Below are 17,556 nucleotides of genomic sequence, written 5' to 3'. Positions count from 1 at the left end.
CCAGCCAGCCGCAGCTACTCCCAGGGCTCACCCGCACCTCCCCCTTCTCCCCTGCAGCCCGGGCCAGCTGCCTCCTTACCAGACTGGCTAGAACTGAGCTGGCCCCTCCCTGCCAGGCCCGACAGTCATCAGAGGAGACGCCCTGAGGAGGGTGCTCTCCATCAAGAGGCCCACGCACACTCCATCCTTGCTCAGTGTGTGGATCCGCCTCGCCCTCCTGAGATCCTCAAACAGGCGCTGTGCTCGCCTGGTCTGCTCCGCAGATGAGGAAACGGAGGCCCAGGTCACATTGCTCGTGAGCAGTGGTGCATTTAAACCAACTCCCGAGCCCAGGTCTTCAGTGGCACCATGGAGCAATTACCCCACACTGGTCAGTGGTGGAGGAACCACAGTCCTCTCCTCCATGTACACTGTCCCTGGCCTTTAGTGGCAAGCGATGTCCATTACCAGGACCTGCTATGGCCCAGGGCTGTGCTCAGCCCAGCAGGCCTGGCTTCACTTGCTGCGTCCACGAGCTTTTCAGGCAGTGGCCGGTGCTCAGTGTCCCTGTTCCACAGGAAAAAGCCCAAGGTCCCATGGGCTAAGTAATGGTCACCTTCAGTCCTATGAAAAGAGCTAATGACCTTCATGGAAGATAGCAGCTGAGGTTCTTCTGATTGTGCTTCTGACGCAGTGTGGAGGCAACGGGAAACAGCTACTCTAGCCCTCTGGCCAGTGTGTGCCAAATGTGACCGTGACAGTGAATTCCTTGGAGGTCTTGTTAGAATGCAGCTTCTGATTCAGCAGGGCAAGGGGTAGGGGGAGACCACACCTTTCTAAGGCACCTCTAGGGGTGCTGCCAGGAGCCTGGTCTGTGGGCCACACTTGGGCCCCTAAGACTTTAAGCCTCAGGGGAGCGGACAAGGCTCCCCAGGCAGGTGGGCTTGGCAAAGCATGATCACGCGTGCAGAGAAAGGTTCTTCCACTTGCGTGCCATGCTTTGTGAACTTGCTTTGTTGGTTTGCTTGGTAAGATGTTCTGTTTTCCAATTCCATCCAACCTTCGGTCGCATGTGCTGTCAACTTACAAAGGGGTTTCTATGAATGGTCAGAAGGCAGAGCTGGCACAGGGCAGAGTGGGTGTGTGAAATCTGGGGAATGTCCGCACAAAGCGTTTCTGGCTTGGCCATTAGCAGAATGAGGTTTTAACTTGGCAGTAGATTGATCATCCTCACTGCTGATCCCTGGAAACAATATTTACATTATATTGGTGGTGACTGTCACCCTATGAAGAGGGGTCTCAACGTCATGGGTATTTAAAGGGCAAACTGCTGTCACTAAAAGGTCTTAGTGGATGAGGGTGAGCTACATAACAAGAATGATCAGTTCTTGTTAACGTTATGCTCAGCTTATGTGATCTGGACACCCTCTCCCTCTCTCTCTCTCATACACACGCACACACAGTTGTGATCACCTGGTATAATAACCCTCTCATGGGCCATCAAAAGATTTTTCAATCAGCTGAAACACACACAAACACCCCCACCTCTGCAGTGGCAAAATTACCTGGGATGATGTCTGTTCCATCTAAGAATTTAGTATTTATGTCCATGGCGGGTGTGTGTCGGGGGGGGTGGGGTGGGGTTGGAAGGTGGGTAACTGAGTGTGGAGCCCTGGACTGTCTAGGTCCACTGCAGATATTCTGAATCATCGCTGTACTAAGTTTGAAGCTTTGGAGAATGCAGAAGAAAATCTAAGCTTTGTTAACCTTGAAGCTACAATGGCTGAGGTGAAATGGAGATGGCTAAGGAGATGGTCCAGGTGGTCCGGTGAGCTCTCAGTTGGCAACACCTTGCATGGAGGGAGCATGGAGACTTGATGAGCTCCCAAGTGAACTAGACATGGGGGTGGGAAGCACAGGCCCTGCCCTCAAGGAACTCACCATCCTGCACTGAGCCAGACCTAAGATTGGTGAGACTAGCTGCAGCTTGGTGATGGGTGGGTGTTACTCAGAGGATTGCAGGAGTGAATGGAGTGACAGTTGCACTGAATTTCATTCCAAAGAGATGTCCAATGAAAGGATATCTATTCTGCCTCAAGGAAAAGTCCAGGGCCAGCAAAAGTCATGTGATGCTCTGTTGGAAGCAACTTCTTTGCCTATGTCCCCATTTTACAGTTTCAGAAACCGAAGCCCAGAGAGCAGCTAGCTTGAATAGCCCTGGGGCAGGTCCACAGCAGGATCTGTCTGATCAGATCTTGAAAGATGCATAGGACTTTGCTTAGTGTGTACACGGTTATCCAGACTCCAGTAAAGTCCTCAGGAGTGGGAGAAGATAAATCTGTACAAAGGGAACAGAGTGTGCAAAAGCCCAGAGGTAATTTCAAGAAATGATGGGCAGATTTGGTTTTGCCAAAGCCAAAGCCGCTTAGGGATGGGGCATGGGCTGGAAGCTAGATCTCTTGATTTCTAATTTGGGTGCTTGCTCTCTGCAGTGGAGTAGACACCTTGATTTTATATTATTTTCAAAGCCCCAAGCTCCTCTTTTCCTGGAGGGAGCTCATTGGATTCAGTTTAATCCCTTCCTTCCCAAACCCTAATTCCTCTTCCTGCCTTGTTTCTCTAAGCAAGACAGAATCCTTGTTGTCTTTTCTCTGACCAGTGATGTCCTCAATTTCCCATTCCTGGCATTTGATTTATGTGACACTAATATGTATTCTACAAGCAGAGAAATGAGCAAAAATATCAAGAAAAAGGTATCGTGGGAACCAAATTACAGTGGCCAAGCCATTCATTGGTATTAACACCATATCCTAATTATGTTTTCCTGAGCAACAACACAGAACTCATAATGATTGTGAAAATTCAAAGGAAGTTTATCATTCCCCAAGCACCACTCTGATGAGGTATCCTCCTTGAAGAGGGCGCCCTCCCTCGTGTTTCTGAGGTGATGAGTAGCAAGAGCATTAAAAGGTTGGGAGAGCAAATGTCTGCAGGCACCCTGCTATTCTGCCTTGACACAGACTCTTGGGCACACGGACTCTTTGCCCTTGTTACAAAAGAACCGAGAAATGGACTTCCTTCTTGGTTGGATTACATTTTTCACAGCAGTTTGCTAAATGCATTGGCAAGTGTAGCTCTTTTCCCAGGGGCAGAGGCCTGCTGGTGATTTGAGAACATTATGGCTTTATAGGATGCAGCAAAAATTTTCATTTGCCTGGAAGATTCTTGCAAGATTTGCCTTGCAAGGTTCATTAGAAATACACTGAACACGTACATGCAGGGCCCATGGGTAGCTGTCCATGGTACTGAGCATCCTTTTGGGATGCCTAAAAGCCTCATCACAGCAGACCAACAAACCTCTCCAAGTGCCAGGCACTTTACCTCTATTGTTTTTTGTTTTTGCTTTTTGTTTTGTTTTGTTTTGTTTGTTTGTTTTGGTGAAGGTGTTAGGAAGCTTGCATTGTACCTGGATCTTTGACGTCATTCACGTGGAAAATTTTGTGGACTGTTGTTAGTTCTGGCCATTTTTGTTTTCAGACTTAGAAGGGGAATTTCATCGAGGCTGTACTTTATGCTGTCAGATGCTGCATTCTGACCATTCTCTCTGAGGGGAGCCTCAGGTGATCTTGGAAAGGTACATTGGATAGATGCACCGTATGTGGCTCCTTTTTTGTTGTGCCTGGAGGCCACCCCCTTCCTTTGATATATGCCTGGCACCTCTGAACTTTATAGTTTAAATGGCCCCTCAAGAATTCTGCTGTAGAGGACCAAGGAGAAGATAGGTAAAAAATGTTGTCTTGTATCCAGATGGGAAGGGGTATTGTTTTGCTTTTCTCTTTTGAGCAAAATCCAAGGCTACGAGAACTATGTAGAAACCAAGCAGACTTTTTTTGTCTCATCCCAGCTTTCTCACTTACTGGCTGTGCTGACTTTGGCCAGCCACTTACTGACTCCAGGCCTTATTGACTCATCTGTAAAATGGGCACAATTCCAGACTTTAAAGCACTGTGACCATCAAATAAGATAAAATCTAGGAAGTCCACAGCACAGTGTCTGTTAGGGAATAGCTGTGCTCATCTCCCCCATCTTTACTTAGGGCGATAACTCTTCATTTCACTTTGGGTAGCACCCAGTGCAAACTACTGAAATTTTCAACAGCCAGCAGGAGCCTTTGGTGATGCCTAAAAATAGCTGGTTTGAATTCTCCTTGGACAGTTAGGTGCTTTGTGTAATTCAATCTCTTTCTGATTATAGGTGGCCGTTAACAGCTCCCAGCTCACTGCCTTTCCTCCTCACCAGCATCTTTAATGCAGTAAAGCTTGGCCTAATTACCCAGGGGGTGGTGGCCTCTTTCAAGCCAAGGAGAACTCTTCTACGCCTGCCTTTAAGCTGATGTCTGGTGACATTTACCTCATTTTGTGAAGCCCCAGAACAAAGAGATGATAGGACGTCTGGGCTGTTCTTCATCTGCCCCCAGCAAAGAGAGTTGATGAACAGTTGCTCGGCTTGCCTCTTGCTAGTAAAAACCCCAAGCTGCTGAGGTCAAGCAACAGCCCAACTGGCCTGGCAATGAAGAGCTGACACTGTCAGAATGTGAGGTGTGGGCTTTTGTAATCCTTGGCTCCTTATATTGGGAGCTGAGAGGGCTTCTGGGAGATTTATGTGCCTGGCTTGGAGGTCTCTGCAGCCAACCATGTTAGAATTGGACAGGCCCGTACAGAATGACAGAGAGGTGGGAAACTGCAGTGTGATTCAGGTAGGATTAGAGTCAGATCCCAACTCTGCTTCCCACTAGCTGTGTGACCTGGAAAAGTCATCCAGTTTTTTGAAATCTCAGGTCTCTGGCTGTAAAACAAGATCATAGTAGCTTATTGTCTGTCTCATAGGCTGTTGTGAGGCTTAATTGAGATACAATATGCGGAACACGCTTAGCTGGTGACACAGTATAGAACAGTTGCTAGACCATTGTTGTGCCTCTTTATATGGTTGGTTATGGGAAGACACTGCCCAGGGTTGCTCACTTCCAGGGGCCGCCATTTTCACAAACTATGGGCCTTTAAGAGTAGTGGCCCTGAACTCTGCAGGCTAAAATGCTTAAAGATCCAGGATGTTGTAAGCTGGGTTCCCCCAGAGGCAAGGATGGTTTGTTGGGGAGGTGAACGCAGGATGCACCTGTCAGAGTGTGAAGAAGTGAGACAGGAAAGGGGAGGAGACGATACAAGCTCCTTTTTCAAAGCAGATCGCTACTGAGCACACCTAGCGCTTAATCCCCCTGAGGAGCTCTGAGAGGTGGTGGGGAGCACGCATCAGCGGTGTCTCCTGGAGGAGCAGGGTGCCACTCCAGCCCTCTCCCATCCTTGGCTGAAGATAGCTCTTGGGGAGAGTGACGCCCTGGCAGGTCCAGCCTGTCCCTCCAGGGCCCTAAAGCAGAAAGTCCTCATGTTTGCAGTAGGTCACTGTCAGCCAGACTGGGATGGTCGGACAGTGCAGCACTAACCCACCCACGTCACGGTGGACAGTGGAGAATGGAGCAGGCTGGGTCCTGGCTGGGTCAGGCGCCGTGAATGTCATCCCAGGGACTTGCACCTGACTGCAGATGTGATGATTCCATTTACAGCTGAGGAAACGATGCTCAGAAAGCAAACACCTGCCCAACCAGAGAGCTAAGCCAGTCCTCACCCAGGTCTGTCTGAGCTTAAAACCAAGATGGTGACCTCTCTTCTGGGCCCCAGAACTTTTTGCTGACAGGAAGGCGGCTTCCTCCTGCTGTGGATGTCCACAGGTCTTTATATTACAGGAGCGTGCCAGAAGGTTGAGGGAGCCAATCTGGAAGCTCCTCTTTCATCTTTACACTTAAAAGGTGAGAGAGCCTCTCAGCAGCGATGGGAGAAGCAGGTGGCCCATTTTGCAGATAGAGGCAATGAGGGAAGCTGGAGGATTGGAAGTCTCGGCTGCTGTACAAGTTCCCAGCTCTCTGATTCCCAAGCCGACACTCACAGCAACCTATAGAAGTGCCCCCAGGGCTCCTCCCAGGCCCCGGGGCCCAGCCTCTCCATCGCCTTCCTGACACCCTCTGTGACTCCACAGGTTGTCCTCCGAAAGCAGGCAGGGCAGGACTTCTGGGAGGCACGTCATCTGGCAGGCTCTCTGTTCTCTGCTGGAACTGAGTCCCCAAACTGTTCCCCTCGCACCCCAACCCTAACACACACCTTGACCAAAGAGTCTCCTGACAGCATCTCACAATGCCTCTCTGGCCCCACAGGGCCCTGAAATCCTTGCCTACTTGAGTATTCAGGGCAGTTCGCTGAGCCTTCTCTAAGCTGGGAGGGTCGGGGACTCATTAGCAGATGCTTAAATGTCAGGGGGCCCATTCAGCAGAGCTGGCCTCACTAGCTTGCCCCCTCTGCCCTCCTTGCTGTCTGGCCCCCTGAGGTCCAGGCAGGCAGGAGAAAACCTCATGGAGAGATGCCAGGGCGGGGGCTCAGGTCCTCCCCGTCCCTTCTTTTCCAATTAAGCCTTAGGGCAGCTGGTGAGGAAACAGATCACTCTACAGACCCGCCCCTGCCATCGTCCTCACAGCTCACAAGGCTCACTCCTGGCCATCTCTGAATGACTCATCCAATATTCATGCCTCCATTTTGGAGATAATAACACAGCCCCAAAGGAGAGGAAACTTGTCCAAGGTCAGATAGCCGGGAAGGAGGAGCTGCGGGTGGGATAAACACTGCCTTTGGGGGAGAAGCAGCATTGGCTGGCGCCTTGACCCTGTGTGTGCAGGGAAATGCCAGGCCTCCTGAGGTGCTGCTGGGCTGGAGGTGTGTAACCCTGAGTGTGTCTTCCCATCGCCAACCCAGGTAGAGAGAAACAGCAATGGTCGAACAACTGCTCTATACTGCGTGTCATCTGTGCTAAGTGCATTTCACATATGGTGGCTCAAGGAACCTTCACAACAGTCAATGAGACAGACAAGATACTATGATCTTGTTACATCGAGAGTCCCGAGGCCTCAAATGCCAGGCCTCTCTGGAGCCCCGAGTCAGGGCGGTCCCCTCTGGGCCCTCTGCAGACCCAGACTGACGCGGCCTATGAGCAGAAGGATGAGCGACGGCACTCAGGTGGGGGCGGGGGGAAGCAGCACTGGCCAAGGAGCCCAGATGAAGACGGAGGAGTTGCAGGAGGCCCAGTGCCTGCAGGTGCTCAAGTCATGTCTGCAAGAGGACGCAAGGGGGGGCCCTGACAGGCGACCCCGGAGACCCCTGCAGTACCCCCAGGCATCACATGTAGCCACACATGTTCCATGCCACTCCTCTGTGTTGTGCTAGGAAGGACTTGGACAGCAGCAGCAGCTGCACCCTCGCTGCCAGCGCCGGGCGTGAAGGTCCCGGGCTCAGTGTGCTGGGGCGAGACTCATCTGGGCTGGACTCCAGCAGAGAGACCTGCCCCTCCGTCACTCTCCTGGGATGAGGCAAGCCTGAAAGAGCCTTGAACGGGGACGTGAATGTTTCTGTTCCAACCCCAGCACTGGCTGTTCAGGGGTGGTTGAGAAATGACGGAGGCTCATCCTGGCCCTCTGCTAGGAGAGGAGGGGAGCCCTCCCACAGCTACGTGGTTGCCAGGCAACCCAGAGAGAGCCTTGGGAGCGGGGTCTCCAAGCCTGGTGCATTCCCCGGGGGAGGTCCCGTACGCAGACCTGCCAGCAGGTGCACCCACACCTGCCCACACCCAGGCCTGTGATCGCTCAGACAGGCCCACAGCTGCTTGGTAAACTACGGGCATGTTTAGCCTCAGAGTACACACTCACATGCACACACAGGTAGATCTGGACCACATGCCTCAGACACACACATGAGCGTCACATGCTGCCTCCCTGTGACACACTGTGCACATATGTCCTATCCCCTGACACCCCCCCACCAAAGCCCTGCTACCCCCGAGGCCAGCCCCTACTAAGTGCACACACAGGGCCACCTACCCCCGCCCCTTCTGATAGAGCTCTGTCTTCTGTTGGGGACCTCAGCTCCCACCAGCATGGTGGGAGGGGGCTTCAGAAGGACCTGACCTATGCAGTGGGCTTCGGACCCGCAGTCTGCCCAGGATGGTCCCAACCCCAAAGAGGCCCCCCTTGACCTCAATCTCAAAGCCTCTACCTGTAGCCATCCTCCCAGCCCTAGCTCTGATATAGGGGGCCTAGAGAGTGGGCCCTCAAATAGGACATGGTCTGGAGACTTGGAGTCCAAATCTGGACATTTTCAGATGCTTTAGGAGAATCAGACTCCCGTGTGGAGAGACCGAGTGACAGACCTGACGGATGATAAGTGGTAGAAAGCGGAGTGAGGGGAGGGGCAGGAGGGAGCAGGCACATGTGACAGTGTTGTGAAAATGCTGGAACCAAGGGGCGTGGTTCCCCGCAGAGTAATGTCCCTGAGAGCAGGAGACTGGGCTTCCAGTCCCTGGCCAGGGTCCAGAGGTGGCCACTCAGGCCCTGTGTGGCCTGGGGCACATCACTGCCCCCTCTGGCCTCTGCCATCCCTTCTCTACATGGGGAGAATGAGGCCTTCCTCATAGGAATTGGGCGTATTATATCAAGCATGTACCTAGTACCTGGCCCACAGGGAACGTTTGATGATGTTATCAAGGGCAGAAGGGCATCAGCTCTTGCCCTTAGCGGAGAGTGACTTGTATCAAGTGGTTTGACCTTGAACCTTGAGTTTCCTCATCTGCAAAAATGGGGATTCTTGTGCCATTGGGGTGATGTGAGCGTTCAATGAGATGGCACGTGTGAGCAGCTCAGCCTTGTTCTCCATAGAATAGTGATAATATGATAATGTCATCAACATGTGACGTGATATGATATTACCATCAACATCTCATCCTAACAGCATTATTTATTATCATTGTCATCATCGTTACTTTAATTATAATTATTATCAGAAGAAGCATAGGTGGGAGACAGGAAACTGGCATTCATCTGACTCTGTCATTTGCTTGTTTATTTATATGTTTCTTAAAGAAAAACCTGTGGTTTTATTTATTTTGTTTTTTTATTTCTGTGTAGAAGAATTGGGGTAAAGGCCAGGAGTGCGGAGGGTGGTGGTGGTGGTGAGAGGATTCACCAGAGACAGAGCGGGGAGCAGACCAGGCAGATGTGCTGAGATACACTGCTGAGGGGAGCAGCGGGCAGGGCAAGAGAGATCTGCTGTGCCATGGTCAGCTCCTGGGCCAGACTGAACTCAGGCTATGAAGATGATCGCGCTGAGACTTAACCCCTAGGCTGCCACGGAGGCCCACCGCTCTGTTCTTTAACGATCCTGTGACCCTGGAAGTAGACAGCCTACTTGAACCTCAGCCTCTGCATCACGCCCCACCCACTGCTGCTGCTGCCATCTGTCTCCCCAGCCTGGAGCCAGAGATGGGAAAGTGGGGGACAGAGCCCTGGATGTGTGTGAGCCTGTGGCCTGCTCTGGAAATGAGCCACTTAACCAAATTCCAGATGTCTTCTGAGCTTGCTAGATTTTCCTGCACAATAAACACCTTCAGGGTTCTGGGTGCCAGGTGGTAGAAATCATCACTAGGGTGCCTTTGGCAGCTAAAATGTAAAATGATCGTTCATGAGCTTCCTCCCTGTCCTATGCCATGAGTCACCCCAGGGAGTAATTCCATATCTCGCTCCTGCACGTCAGTACACATCTCTGTGTGTATGCTTTCAAAACCAGCTTTACATTAGAGATGAACCCAGTGTAGAGACAGTGAAGATATGCGGTGTTTGCAACTTTGCCTTTTCCCAAGGGTTACTGTTTTGTCCCCAAAATAATTCTCACTTAACTGGAAAGTCTCAGTGATAATTAGACAAAAGGTTTGTTAGATAGACCATCAAAGAGCATTTGAAACTGGGAAGCAGCATACAGGCTCTACTCTGTGAGGGCTGTTTCAACAAACTCCAGTGTGAATTTAGTTTATATAGGTAGGAACAGTGAGTGACTGGCTTTAAAATGGCAACTATGCTTGGCGAGGAGCGTTGCCTTTATATCTACATGCCGAGGAAGGCGAGGCTGGGGTTTGAGCGCTTTCTTTCTGAAGATGCACTTTGTAGACCAGGCTGGGCCCCAGGCTGGGCACCCCTGGGCCAGCCCTCTGTACATGGCTGCTAGTTGTCGCAGGGAGGAGGCTGGTGAAAAGACTGGCTTCACCCACAGGCAGCAGCTTTTGCAGTTTCAGAGTGCAATCTATGCAGATGGCTTTGCTATCTTATCTGCTAAGCAAGAGGGTCTTGTTTTGAGAACATTTTATAGGGTGTCGCAGGGTTTTTCTAAAGTTGGGTCTTCAGAATTGCCATGGGGTCCAGGGTTTGCCTCTGAGGCCCAAGATGATGGGAGCGAGGGGCACACCCTGGTGCTGTGGGAAGGGGCAGCTCTGGGCCCTTTAACCCACTCCAGCCCCGACGCCCAGCTCTCCCTGATGAGAGCATGAAGTTGAACTCCACGACGGAGCCCTGAAAGAGTAGTTGCCGCTATTGAGAATGAGGAAGCAAGGGCGTAAGCAGCCCAGGAAGAACCTCTTGGTGCCCTGGATGGTTGACAAAGATGCGGGGTGGAAAGAGGATTCTCTGAATCATCTGCTGCATTTGCCTCCACCCTGGCTTACACCGTGAGCCTGGGCAAGACGGGCTGTCTCTGGGCTTCAGCTTTACGAGTGAGCGCACCCTCTGACGGAGCCTATACTCCCCTCCCCACACTCCCCACCCCCCAGTTACCCTCCACCCCCTCCCCCACCCAGTCTGACCACTGCCTTTGCCTCCCACCCTCAGATGGCAGCGCAGTCTTCCGAGGCTGCTTCCGCCGGCCCGAAAACCTCTCCCTGGCCCTGCCGGTGACAGTCGCCATGCCCAACATGTCTGTGGACAAGTGCGTGGATCTCTGCACGGAGAAGGTGAGCCCAGGGGCTGCCTGGAGGCTCTGCAGGGGCCGTGAGGAAAAGCTGGAGGAGCGGGGCTCATGGGGGAAGAAGCCAGGGGTCACCTGGAGGAGAGAGGTTGTTCCTGTGATGTGCGATGTGACTGTTTCATGTGGCCGGAGTTACGTGGGGTCCGTGTCACTGTCTCTGAGGACGGAACCTTCAGGGATGAGGGTGACACTTGAGTGGGGCCTCAAAACACGGGCAGCAGATCGCCAGGCAAGGACAGCGCCACCTTGTAACAGAGTAGCTCCCCATCGCTGTCAGGGAGAAGCCAGCCCCGAGTGGTGTCCAGAACGTGGGGCTCTGGGCAGCGGTTGGACCGAATGACCTGGGTGTCAGTCTCAGATCCGATGTTCTCCTTCCCTAGTTGAGTGGTGAGCTCCTCAAAACTTGGGGCTGTGCCTCAAACACTTCGTGCCCCCCTTCCTGAGCGACAGGTCCAGGCACAGCCTTGGAAGTCAGCAAGGAATGAGGAGTTGCCTCCTTCGCACAGGTCAGGGTCCAGGGGAGAGTCACCCCTCGGCTGCCACAGGAAGTGGCTGCCCATCCCACTCCTCCATTGGGAAATATACAGATATTTAAGATGTATTTATTGGTGCACACAAGAGCTGGGGTGCAGGCCAGAGAGATGCGGGGCTGCGAGGACTCGCCAGAGAGTGGGGAGCAGAACAGCTGGATCGACCGAAACGCACTGCTGAGGGGAGCATGGGGCACGGAGAGGCCTGCGCCATGGGGTCAGCTCTCTGGCCGGGGGTTGAACCCGTGCTGCAGTGGCTGCGGACAGCTTCACTTTGCTGCAGCTCAGCCCCTCGTAGCACCGGGGAGGGCCTCACTCGGGAATATTTAACAAGAGCCTGGTTTGTGCCAGGTCCCAGCAGAGTGCAGTGCTGAGGAGGCAAAGTCAGCAAGATGATGTGTGCGCTCTCGAGGACACTGGCATTGCTGGAGGCCTCTCCTGGGCTCCTGGGTGTTCAGAGAGCACCCCAACTCCTGAGTGCACCCCCATGTGCTGAGTCACCCTGCCACTCGCCTCGAGGCTCCCCTATCATGAAGCACCTGCTGTCTGCTGGCTTTCCCTCCTCCCTGCTGCCTTCCAGGCCAGGGGTCCCCCAAGACTAGGAGCTGGGAATTTTCATCCCCACTTTACAGATGACAAAATTGAGTCTCAGCCAGGTGAAGTCACTTGCCCAAGCCCACAGCACAAGCCAGTGGCCGCACTGGGGCTGACCCTGGGGACTAACTCCAAACCTGCCATCTTAATTCCGGAGCTGTCCCCAGGCCTGCGGACAGGCTCCGAGAGTCGGTCAAGGGCAGCGGGGGGACCGAGTCCGAGAGGCATCCTGGAAGGTCGGAGGTGATGTGCATGAGACTACAGGAGGTTTGACCAGCACTTGGTCCAGCTCTTGCTCTTGGAGGAGAATCCACACCCCCAGGGTAGCCTTCCCTGAGGGTGGACAGTCCTCTGTCCCTGAGGGCCCTGGAGGGACCTTCAGATCAGCTGAGGGGGGGGCAAACTCATGAGGCCGTGAGCTCACGGGGCTCATCGGTAACCGCCCCAGTTGTACACAGGGTGGATGGAATCACAGCTGTGGGGTGGGCGACAGAAAGTCCCTCTGTAAACGCTGCCTTACAGTTTTCTCTGATCTGCTTGGGTCCAAAGGAGAAAAACTGAGGGGATGGGGGGGGAGGGGTACAGAGCTGCTTGTAGCACGTGGTGGAGCCTGTGAGCCTCAGGGTGTCTTCAGATATGTGTCGCCCTTAGAAGTGGCCGCGTCATGCACCCCATACCTGCCCCTTCCTCTCCCCCCCCTCCTCTTCAGCTAGATGCTACCGTTCAGACTTAGCATCTGTTAGAAAGAAATAAAATCTATTGTGGCAAAGCTCCCCAGATCCAGGGACCTTGTTTTGCTACCAGATTATTTCCGGACCAGCTACTGGGGAGAATCGGGGCTGTGAGTCCCGAGCCGAAGCAAATTGAACAAAGGCAGCCTGTTGCCCTTCAAAGCTCAGGGCCTTCCTGCTCCCACTTAGCTGTTAGATAGAACAAATAAAGCAATTAGAGCAGCTCTCCCAAAAAAGGCTGTGCCTGCTCTTAGGTGTTAATATCCTTTCTGGCTTAAAAGAATGGATTCAGGCAGCTTTTCCCAAAGCCTGGGCTTTGAGTTACTGTCGGGGGGCGGGGTGCTTGCCTTTGGAAACAGTTCCTGGGAAAGGCATTTCTTGTTCAGTCTTCTTTCAAGTCCTCAGCAAGAAAGCTTGGCCTCAGTGCCCAAGTGTCTCTCACCACCTCTCTGCCCTCCGCGATGCCCCTTTTGCAGGGAGGAGAGAGCCGCCGGGCTCAGGATCCTGGCTGGGTCAGCGCCTGGCTAGACCTGAGCCACGCTGTCTGTCTGTCCTAGACTCTTTGCGTATAGTGTGAAAATGGGCGGAGGGGCTACTTTCCTCCAGGATTACTTGGGGGTGTGAATCGAAGGTGTCTTGGGAGTCTAAGTTTCAAGAAGTGGGTTGACTTAAAGCTCGTCGAGGAAGGTGGAAAAGAAGCTGGGGGCGTCCAGGACTCCTGGGACCATGGGTGGTTGCACACGGACAGACATCAGCGATCTGCTGTGTGTGTGCCAACTCTTCCTCACTGAAGCTGGGGTGAAGGTACACAGGTGGGATGTAGGGGCGGCCTCAGTTGTGGGGGGCTGCTGGGAGGCGTCTGGCTCACATCGGGAGTCTGGCCCGTCCAGGGGTTAACCCCTCTCTCCCTCTCCCCCTGGTGTGCCGTCCTCAGGAGTACCCGCTGGCAGCCCTTGCGGGCACCGCCTGCCACTGTGGGTTCCCCACCACGCGCTTCCCCCTCCATGAAAGGGAGGATGAGCAGCTTTGTGCCCAGAAGTGCAGTGCGGAGGAGTTTGAGAGCTGCGGGACCCCCAGCTACTTCATTGTGTACCAGACACAGGTCCAAGGTAAGCCCGGCCCCACCAGACTTCCGCAGCCACTCCCCGCGGACCTCCCTTCCTGAGGTACCCACATCCGTCCCAGGTAGCTTGGGGTGAGGCTTCTGGAGACCCTCCCCTCAATCCCTCATACTGAGGAGCCCTGTGGTGGCAGTGAGATCATGTGGGGAGACGTCCAAGCTGGGAGGGGGAGACCTAGGTCTCCAGTACAGACCCTCCTCATAGCCCTGGGCAAGTCACTTCTCTTTCTGGGCCTCGGTTTCTCCAGCTGTAAAATGGCGTCATAGATGGCTGGCCTCCGGGCGCCTGTCCAGTTTGAGAACTCTACACTTATCTGTACATTCTCTTCTTTCTCATCTCCATCTTCACTGCTAGCCTTCTTCCTTGACTTGTGGAACCCACACTTGGTTTTTATCTCCCCTTCCACCTCTTGGGGTCCCTAGACTATGATGATGGTGGTAGAGAGAGTGTTAGTTCTGGTTACTAGGTGGTGATGACGCTGATGGTGGAGGTAGCAGTGATAGTACTTAGGATTTCTGGAGTATTTTCCTTGTGCCCAACTCAGGGTTGGGTCCCTATGGTGCCCAGCCTACAGGAAAATTGGGGCCTGAAAATCAGCCCACACTGCCTTCTGGATGCCAGAGACCTGCCCAGAGGAAGGGGAGGGTCTTTTTCTTCTGATTTGCACAAAAGTGTAAACGTGGCTGCCCCACCATAGTTTGGCCTGATGGGGGCGCTGGTGGTGGCCAGCTGGGCAGTTGAGCTTTGAGCTCAACTGAGCTCAAGACCAGGCGAGCAAGGCTGTGTGTAGCAGCTTCAGCTCTTGGCGTTATTTACACTGTGAGGTGAGCGTTTGTTAGTTTTCAGGAAGTGTTGGTTAGTCTGTGCAGAACTGTGTTGCCCCAGCCTGGGGGGGAAAGTCATGCACAGATTAATTATCCCATGACCTTGACGGGCTTTGATGTGGACAGAACAGACGTTGGAGCCTTTTCAATAGCAGATAAAGAGCCCCTAATTGATGAGTTTGCTGGGTCCCTGTGCCCTGCCCCGAGGCCGTCCCTGCTCTTCAATTTTTCCATGTCACACTAGCAATCCCTACACACTGGGGCTGGTGGGAGTTGAGAGCCGGGCAGTTCCTTGGATTGCCAAGAGCCCGGTCCACTATGACGGCCGTTTATTAAGCACCTACTATGTGCTGAACCCTGAACCCTGCCATGCCTGCCAGGATCTAACCAATTTTTGAAAACCTACTGTGTGCTTAAATCTGCAATATTAGTTCATGTAATCGTCACAACAACCCAGTGACGTAGGGCTGTTTTTGTACCATTTCACAGTGCTGGCACCGTGGCACAGAGACTGTGTGGCTCGCTGGGACTTCACACCCTGGCAACCTGGACCTAGAAACTGCAGTCTTAGCCACAGCTTCTCAAAATACACCACAAATACCTTACATGCATTAGCCATTTGATCCTGTAAGTTTTATTAGCCCCATTTTACAGGCGAGGCACAGAGAGATGAAGGGGCTGATTCAGCGTCACACGATGAGGCTGTCACAGCCTTGGTCTGGATGGAAACCCGGTCTGTGTGATTCCAAAGCAATATATAACACAGATGCCTCGGGCGTCTGCTTTGATTTACGGAGCTTCAGAACCAAATAAACTTGCTTCTTTTTTAATGCTGAAAACATCAGACTTTCCCTCAGAGTTGGTCTGAGCCTCCCAGGCAATATTTGAATGGGGAATTCTATTTTCAGAGGAAAACAGATTGAGAGGCCAGACACTTTCTTCCTCCCAACATTTTATTGTGAGAAAAAAAAGAGAGCGCTCCAGAAAAAATGGAAAGAATTACGTAGTGAACACCCATAGACTCATCTCGTAGGTCTGACATTTGTTAACATTTATATATTTACTTTATCAGGAACCTCTCCATGTCGCCATCCCTCCCTCAATCCTGCTTATATTTGATGCATTTCCAAGAAAGTTGCAAATGTTATTACACTTCAGTCTGTGTATCATTAATTGTAATTCAATATTTGCCTCTGATGTTTTGAAGTAACATGGCGTCGAGCAAAATGCACCAGTTTTAAGATTTCTGTTCAAAGGCAGCAGGAGAATCTACACCCTGATCAAGAGCTGAAAATAAGCACCCTCCAGAACATTCTGCAGCTACCCTCCTTCTCTTTGCAATGCGTTCCCATGAAAAGCACCCACACCCCTACTTGGTTTTGCAAAGGCAAAACCACTTTTCCCCCCAAGTCTGCTGCTTCTGAACAAACAACTGCAGGAAGGCTCGTTGGTTCTCTCGGCAGGAGAGAAGGCAACGCGCTCCCGGTGGTGGTGGCCACAGAGAGTGAGCCCTGCTCACTCCGCGTGTTCTCTCACCTGACCCTCCAGGTGTCAGTAGCCCCACTTTACAGGTGAGGAGACTGAGGTGCAGATATATCCCTTTCCCTAGGTCACCTGGCAAGTGGTGGCAGAACTGGAATTTTAATTTTGGGCTTCAACCATTCCCTTCGCCAGGCTGCTGTGAGAAATCACCGGAGCTCAGGGTCAGCGGTCAATAATGGCAGCGAATGTAGAACAGGAACAGGTGGGCTTGTGAGGGACCCACAGGGGCAGAGTGTGGTGGGAGCAGATGCTGCTGCACAGTCACGGGGGCTGAGCTGACTGAAGCGAGTGGGGTCCCACTCCGCTGAGGTCGGCAAAAGCTGGGTTTGTGCCGGGACCAGGGCAGAGCCCAGTGGCGGACATTGGGTGGCAAGGAGGGGGAGGAGGAAGGGGCGTGTTGGTTTGTGGGCTCTCTGCCCAAACCAGCCAAGTGGGGTGAGGGGAGGGGTTGCCGGAGGGGAGTGTTTTTGTTTTCTGTTTTTTTTGTTTTTTTTTTGATGATGGAGCTATTTGATCATTAAATATTTAAATATCCAGCTATTGGATACTAATGGAACCAAGCCAGAGAGAAGACAAGAGAAGATACAGGGGGACCAATGAAGCAAGGCACTTGGGAAGGAGAGAGAGGGCAGGGCCTAGAAGGGAGGATGGGGGAGGAGGAGAGAGTGGGGTGCAGAGCCATCTTGTGAGCTCAAGGGGCAGGGGAGCCCAGTGGGGAGAGAGAGGTTGACCTGCTGTCCCTGTGGTGAATAAGGAGTGAGGTCCTCAGCCCTAAGTGAGGAAGCAGGGCTGGCGCTGAAGGTCTGGGATTCCCCCTCTTCCTTTCCCACCAGAGCCACCTGCTCAGGGGCTCCCCTTACGTCACCTCTGTGCCTTCTGGCCTCCAGGAGGGGTGTAGTGGGAGAGGCTGAGATATAAACTTTCCATCAGCTCTGTTGGCGGTGGTACGCCGATGCCTCTGGGAAGCCAGAGAATCAAGAGTATCAGAATGGAGCTCAGCTGCCCCAGTCCATTTCACAGATGAGGAAGGTGAGGGCTAGAGAAACAGTAATAGCTACCTCTTTGAGCACGGTAGTGTATTCACATCTCACATACCTGATTTCGTTTGATTCTTATAAATGCTTTATCAAGTAGATATTGATTATTTACTCACTGATTCCATCCATCCTTTACCCACCTATCCACCCACCTACTTATCTGTCACCTACCCAGCCACATACCCACCTACCCACCCACCCATCCACCCCCCCACCCATCCATCCACCCACCCATCCATCCATCCATCCATCCATCCA

At 52.7% G+C, this 17,556-nt stretch overlaps 1 protein-coding gene across 1 annotated transcript in view; it reads left to right on the top strand.

Annotated features, from left to right (window-relative positions):
• Positions 1-17,556, top strand: part of WSCD2 (WSC domain containing 2) — a 113,401-nt gene that overhangs the window by 74,185 nt on the left and 21,660 nt on the right. The window contains exons 5-6 of the mRNA XM_004690968.2: positions 10,784-10,905; positions 13,709-13,883. Coding sequence (XP_004691025.1) covers positions 10,784-10,905; positions 13,709-13,883 — 297 coding nt within the window. The remainder of the gene's footprint in view (positions 1-10,783; positions 10,906-13,708; positions 13,884-17,556) is intronic.

The sequence above is a fragment of the Condylura cristata genome, unplaced genomic scaffold (assembly GCF_000260355.1).
Source record: "Condylura cristata isolate star-nosed mole 26May11 unplaced genomic scaffold, ConCri1.0 scaffold00029, whole genome shotgun sequence".
Lineage (NCBI taxonomy): Eukaryota > Metazoa > Chordata > Mammalia > Eulipotyphla > Talpidae > Condylura > Condylura cristata.
This window is presented reverse-complemented; position numbering and strand designations above follow the sequence as displayed.